Raw genomic sequence first — 7,025 nt, 5'->3', positions numbered from 1 at the left:
ATTAGACTTGTGCCGGGTAAACAAGGAAATATGTTACGTTTTAAGAAAAAGTGAACCAGGTATATTTACATTTTTGTAGCATAAATATTGGTTGTTTTAAAAAAATCCAACACCATTTTTTAAAAACAAGCTTTTATATATTCTGGTAATATAAAAATGAATTAATTTTAAAGTCATAAATTAAATATTTCTAGCTCAGCTAAATTATAAGAATTAATAAGTTGCTGATTTTTTTTGTTAATAATTTTTACTCCTTTTTTATTATGATCATCCTCAATATTTATTCACTATTTTTATTTTTACCACCTTGGATATGAGTTGCTGGTATAGTTCATGTTAACAAGAAAGTAACTCTGGTTAAATTATTTTTACTATTTTAAAATGTTCATTAGAGTAGAATGTGAAAAATGAAGTTAGTTGATTAAAAACTTTTTGTTGATACCTCCTTATTTTAAATTTTAAGTTAATTATTTTACCGTCCTCTCTTTTTCTTGTCCTCTATTTAATCATTCCTACTTCATCTAAGTTGTCTCTCTTCACTTCATCCCTTTTGTCCGAACATATACATACAATACACCCACACCCCCAGATTGATTACCCCATTTCACATCTCCCCAGTTCTTCTCCTTTCTGTCTCTACACATATTTATTATATAGGTATAGCTGTGAGTAAGTGATTGTTGTTGATTGTTTTAATTGTTGAAAAGCAACGTAAATATGTGATGAGGATTATTTATAATTAGTGGTGGGTAACATGCACTTTTCAGGTTCGTGGAGGGTGAAGATGTCAAATCAAGGTGTGGCAATAAAGAGGGGTGTGTTAGCAGCATGCATGACATGCCCTCTTTGCAATAAGCTCCTTAAAGATGCTACTACTATTTCTCTCTGTCTTCATACCTGTTGAGTCCTCTCTCTCTCTCTCTCTCTCTCTCTCTCTCTCTCTCTCTCTCTCTCTCATCCTTCCTATTCTTATTAATTACCTACTTTTGTTTGTATTTTCTTCTTCTTCAAATTGTGCATTGTTTTTGTGTTTTGCAATTCTTGCTTTTGTGTTGAAGTTTCGGCAAGTTAGCATGACATGTTGACGAATTCAGTTTGTTTATGTAAGTTTGATGTTGCAAGTGAAATGTATAAAAGAAAGATTCTTGCTTTATTAGTTGTAGCAATGATCTTTGTGAATAATTGTTATTGGTAACATTAATATTATTGTTTGGTGTTTGGAAATTTGAGTAATTAGTGATGGTTTTAGTGAAGCTTAGTTGTTACTGTCGTATTGAATGCACTCTTCAAATATGAAACAAGGTTTTCATATGTTTGAAAGTTCTAATGTTGTTTCAGAATTGGCAAGTAATGAAATCATTCCAGAAAACTGTAAAGATCGGAACTTTTTGTTAGTGGACAATTTCTCTTTGTAGATTTTTTTTTGTTGTGTTTTATACTGATTCCTATCAGGAAGCTCTGAAAATCTTTATGGCCCATTTATTCTCCTATTGGCTGCCCAGCTTATTAGTTTATCTGTTGTTAAATGTTTGTTGCATACTGTACCTATATATCATGAGCGTGATTTATCAATTTATATTACATCTACATCCTGACAAAGTCTTCTGTTTATATACCATCTACACTTCCGCCCTCAAATAAAGCTACCAATTTTAGTTGCAATTTCTTAGACCTTATCATACTACACTTACACTTTACCTTTGTAAATAATATCCAGTTTGCAGAAAAATACATACATAAAAATTTCCTTACACTTTATCTTTTAAATAATATCCAGTTTGCAGGAAATGCATACATAAAAAATTCTCAGATGAGGAAGTAGAATGCTGCCCAATATGTGAAATTGACTTGGGTGTCTTGCCTTTGGAGAAGCTCAGGTCTGATCACCCTTCAAATTTTCTATGTTTTGTGTAAACCTGACTGTAAATTACGGTGTGTTTCTGAATTGTGTGCTTCACATTATTGAGTATATGTTACAAAATCCTCATAGTGTTCACATTCTTTTGCTGTATTAATATTGCATTGACCAATGCAAATTGCGTCATATGCTAGAACATTATTTTACTACTAGAAATATGATCTTAAAATTTGTGGTTTCTTAAATTAAGTTGTGAATGAGCTTTTGATGTACAAAGCCTAATTCCATTTGAGTTGAAACAAGCTACTGGACACATCTGATCCGTCCAGATACTGAGGAACACTGTAGATTATCACAAATTTCCAGTCAGCATAACTTTGGGGAAACAGTATATCCATGTTTAAGGGTCTTACATGAACAGTGCCAGGAATAATACTCTCGCAGAATTTGCCTTAAAAAGGAATGCACCATTTTTTTACGGTCATGCAGTGAAAGGGTTTGCCAGTGACCTAGTATTATGATGAAGCACTCTTCCATGACATGTATCATTTTTGTGTGATAGGCACTCGGAAGCTCTTTTAGGGGTTGGTGTGACTAATATAGATGCAGTCATGAACTCATGATTTTTGCAGTCCTTGTTGATGTACTTTGGGCGCACATGAAATTCCTGTGAAACTAATGAGCTACAACAAATGCACAGTACCAAAGTGGTAATAATTCAGTTTTTTACAGTTGTCTGAAGGCTGAGTTGAAACACTGTCTTGAATGGCTTACAATGGTCTGTCTGATCCGCTTTCATGCATCTTCTCCATTGACCGCTTATATTAAAAATCTATCACTAATCAAGGAATTAGCCAAAGAACCTACTCCCCCAAGGATGATAATAATCTTTTTTATTTGATAGTATGTATACTCTTCTTGCTTTACATCCTTGACTCACCTCTGTGGCTAATTGTGCTTTGAATGTAAATTGTCGTGGGCTTCTTCATAGTTTACAATATTGGTTACCCCTAGTTTCTTTCTAACAGTTTAACTATTCGATCCATCTATAGGAACATATGCTCCTCCTCTGAAAGACTTTCACTTTCGCCAGTGTTCAGTTGAACTATATTCTTTAAGTCGAACTGTATTCTTTGTGGATACATATTTAGATATTTACTTATATTTAGGGCATGTATTCTCTACCAAACTCAAAATTTAATGTATACTTAAATATATACATTTTATTTTTTTACTTAAATATGCACAACCTCGATATTCAGGACTTGTGGTTTGCTTGTGTACTCGTTCATTTATTTGAGATGTGACTTAGTATATCTGATGTACCTTACAATGTGAGATCTTTGTTCTCAGGCCAGATCACAATCTGCAAGATGTAAGATCAAAGATCTTTCCTTATAAAAGAAGAAAGGTGGATGCACCCGAAGCAGCTCCTTCACTTGCATTACCTGCAAGAAGAAAGGAAAGGTCACTCTCTTCCCTGGTGGTCAGCACTCCCAGAGTCTCCACACAGATGACTGGGAAAAGATCAAGAGCTACTTCAAGGAAAACATCACGTGGTTCAAGTGTATCCAATGAAAAACAAGTGAACAAAGAGGAAGATTCAGAGAGCTCTAGTTCACATAAAACTTTGACGAAGTTTACTCAAAATATAAAGCAGGTATGGAAGATCTACATACTTTTTGGTGCTTATACCCGCTATGACAAAGGATTTGGCCAACTTGGAATCTGTGATTAGTGGCATATTTGCTTATTTCCTACTGTTTTTTGTTGCTAATTTTGTTTTTTGTTTTTCAACCTTAGATTTCCACCACTGTTGAACCATCTACTAATCCTATACAACATAAAGATACACAAAATGGGGTTCACGAGAGGGAAGGGGAAGAGAAGATTGATCTTTGGAAGCCTCTGAATTGTTTGGTAGAAGTTGCAAATAGAAGCAAATCGTCAAAGTTTACACTCCAAGGATCTTCTACCAGATCAGAAGCCACCAGTAACCAACCTAAAATTGAAGGAACTTCGCGTAAAACCAAACAGGGATCGAAGGTTCAAGATGGACAGGATTCCTGTCATCTAGACCCTTTTGAATCATTGAACCTAAAGAAGACGCGAAAGATGCGCCACAAAAAAAACAATTTTGACGAATCCGGTGTTTCTCCCCAGGCGGTGTTGGAGGATACCAGCACTAGGTGTGAAAGAATTAAAAATCCAATTTGGTGCGCGCTTGTGGCTTCTGAAAACCTGTGAGAATCTCTTCATTCATTATAAGAGATTAATCATTTTGGACAACTTCTTCACTATATTTACTTTGTTTTAATGTTCCTGTATTTATGTTTTCAGGGAAGGATATGAGCCTTTGCCCCAGATATCTGCAAGCTTCCTGAGAATAAAGTGAGTACTTAGTGACTACATCCAGCCTACTAGTTATTTCTTTAGCAGTATAATTTATGTACTTTCCTCATACAATTATAAATATATGCGGACAATTATACCTGAATGGATAGTAGTTTGTAGCTCATGTTTACATTAACTGTATATGACTATGTATGGAAATCTATATCCGCTTTACTCCCAAATGTCTAATATATTCTTATGAGGACTACATGGTAGATTCTTCTCTTGCTTAAATTGTAGTTATGATATGTAGAGCAGTTTTGTTATTCCCTGAGCATGTTTAGATAATACAGCAGAAAGTAGGCATTTTTAAAATGCCCAACACCTGACAATCAGATCTAGAAGTGGAAATATGAAAAGTAGGATGTCAGTCAGGGTCTCATTGGTATTTTTAATCGTTAAATAACTAAATGGGTACTAACTTTCTTCCTCGACATTCAAAATGACAAATAATTCTGCTCTGTAATATTTGATATCAGAACTGCCAAGTTTTAAGATTGTTATTGAATTAATCACCTAGAAAGGAAGAATTAATTTTCTTATTACTTGGGTCTATACTCCCCCTAATAAATCTTCTTGATTGTACGATATTCCATTCAGCATCCGACTTATCTATATCAAATAATGATGTTATCAGGGGAAGTCAGTGATTCAATTTGTATGTCATTATACTAATCTCGAGGAGGTGATTGAGTTTGAATATGGAGCATATCTAGCATAACATGTTTGACAATGTCAATATAGAAATTGAAACTATATTGTTACATGACATTCATCTCAGAGTGTTGATATCTAACTCTCGAGTCCGTAGTTTAATATTAGTAGTAAAATTTTCCAGTTGGTCACTTCAATTCAAGTATATCTTGAGATACATCAAACGAATTCATCAACAATCTGGAGATTGATATGGAATGAACTTAGTTCCGTATCTAATCGTTATCAAACTGAGAAATTAAAGTAAAGTTGCTGCAAGACACAAATATCTCACCGAGCAATCTTAAATAGTTTTATCCTCGGGCGGTTGTATTTTAAGATCTTCTTATACGCGTTGTGTCATTATCGTAATAAAGTTTGTACTGTTTACATATTTTCATCATCGGTTAATGTTTAAAAAGTTAAGTCTGTTTATCAGGAAATCTTGATTTTATCTATTCGCTGTACACCTTTGTGGACGTCAAGTAGTTGCAGATAACTATTACATTCTGACATATCTGTGGGTGTTGTTAAAATTTCAAAAGGGCTGTTAAATTTTTTAAAGATTTTGTTAAATCGTAACTCTTATGTCTCAACTAAGCATGAATGCATCTGATTCTTTGCAGGGATGGAAAGCTTCCCGTTTCTTTTCTCCAGAAGTATCTGACCAAGAAATTAGAGCTTTTAGGCGAAGATGAGGTAAGACTTATTGTACTAGTCAGTAGTATAAATGGGAAAGTGACCCGAGGGCTCTTCCTAGCGTTAAGTGCACTCTCCCCTTCTATAGGAGGTCGAGGGTTGAAGCATTGTCAAAGGAAAATGTGGTATTTGTTTTTAAAATAAAAATAAAAATTAATAATGGGAGAAGCAGGGACTCCTAAAGTTTTGGTATTTTACAATTTTGTAGGTTTATGCGGAAACCGGCTACAAAAATAATGTTCTTATGTTCTTGCGGATTAGTTGCACTTCTTCCCTTTTCTCTGGCTGCAGCTCCTATATTACTGTTGAGCTGTTAGGATGACTTAACTTTAAAATACACGTGTTAATAGTAAATTAGACCTTTAGAAATTACCAGGATTTTAATACATGTAGCTGTTTTTTTCCCAAAAAAAATTCATCTCTTTTTCTCTCTCCTCCCTCTCTTTTCCCGGTGTTCCCTTTTGTGATTGTGTAACCTTGTTACACATTTGCTGATAGTGAAATTATATTACTGTAGGTTGAGATCATATGCATGGGTCAACCAGTGGTCCGTACACTGCAACTGCATAGTCTGGTTGAGTTGTGGCTACAAACCGTGTCAACCTCAGAAAGAGTATCTGTAACAATTGGATCTTCGGCAAAGGAATTTGTGATGGTATTGGGCTATGCTCGCAAGGTTTCATCTCATCCCCATGAGGTTTCGTCTTCGTAAAATAGTATTTTCTTCACAGTTACAATATAATCATATATTATCAAGAGTCAGCAATAAGCACAAATAAACCGTGTATCATTAGAGTCGGCTGTAATCTTATATTATAATTATTGTAATAGTGTAGTTTGTGTGAAGTGTGTAATAGTGACCGTTGAGATACGATATTGTTTCTTTATACACATGATGAAAACTACAGATTAACTGTGTTGTACTTTGTACAAGTGTTGGACTTTTCACAATTACTTTGAACTACTATACTGTCAACGTTTGAACTCTACCAGAGACATTCACTATATCATACGTACCTAACCATTACTAACTTGATGTAGAAGTTATTTTTGTTGTAATTGACTTGGTTAACATGCCACTTCCTATACTAAACATAAATAAAACTAGCACCTGGACTTGCAATTTTAGAAGTTCACATGCTATATCGAATTTACATTTTGACTAAGTTAATTTCGTGAATTTTTGTTTATTCACATTGCACTCACTATTTTAGACTGTATGAGATGCCAACCCAGATTCATATTTGCTCTACAAGCTAAGCTGCAGTGTACAAGTAATGAAATTTGTTGGAGTTTGAGAAAAGGATCTTAATAAAGAAGTAGATGAATGTGAAGATATGCTAGTTCTGATTACTTGTATTTGGCGCCTTTGGCCATATCA

General features: G+C 34.3%; 1 protein-coding gene across 5 annotated transcripts; it reads left to right on the top strand.

The window, feature by feature from the left end:
• The first annotated feature begins 502 nt into the window (after positions 1–502).
• Positions 503–6,577, top strand: LOC141668989 (E3 ubiquitin protein ligase DRIP2-like). Of its 5 annotated transcripts, none has more exons than XM_074476052.1 (8): positions 503–657; positions 768–899; positions 1,778–1,877; positions 3,212–3,518; positions 3,662–4,101; positions 4,199–4,249; positions 5,572–5,644; positions 6,162–6,577. In XM_074476052.1, the coding sequence occupies exons 2-8, from the start codon at positions 785–787 to the stop codon at positions 6,354–6,356; spliced, it is 1,281 nt and encodes a 426-aa protein (XP_074332153.1). In that variant the 5' UTR covers positions 503–657; positions 768–784; the 3' UTR covers positions 6,357–6,577. The 5 variants fall into 5 exon arrangements, with proteins under 5 accessions (XP_074332153.1, XP_074332157.1, XP_074332154.1 ...); XM_074476056.1 differs by having other exon boundaries at positions 527–669; XM_074476053.1 differs by having other exon boundaries at positions 529–665.
• Positions 6,578–7,025: the final 448 nt, after the last annotated feature.

Source organism: Apium graveolens, chromosome 6, assembly GCF_009905375.1.
Source record: "Apium graveolens cultivar Ventura chromosome 6, ASM990537v1, whole genome shotgun sequence".
NCBI classification, from domain to species: Eukaryota; Viridiplantae; Streptophyta; class Magnoliopsida; order Apiales; family Apiaceae; genus Apium; species Apium graveolens.
Note: the sequence above shows the minus strand (reverse complement) of the source record. Positions and strands in the feature narration are given on the sequence as shown.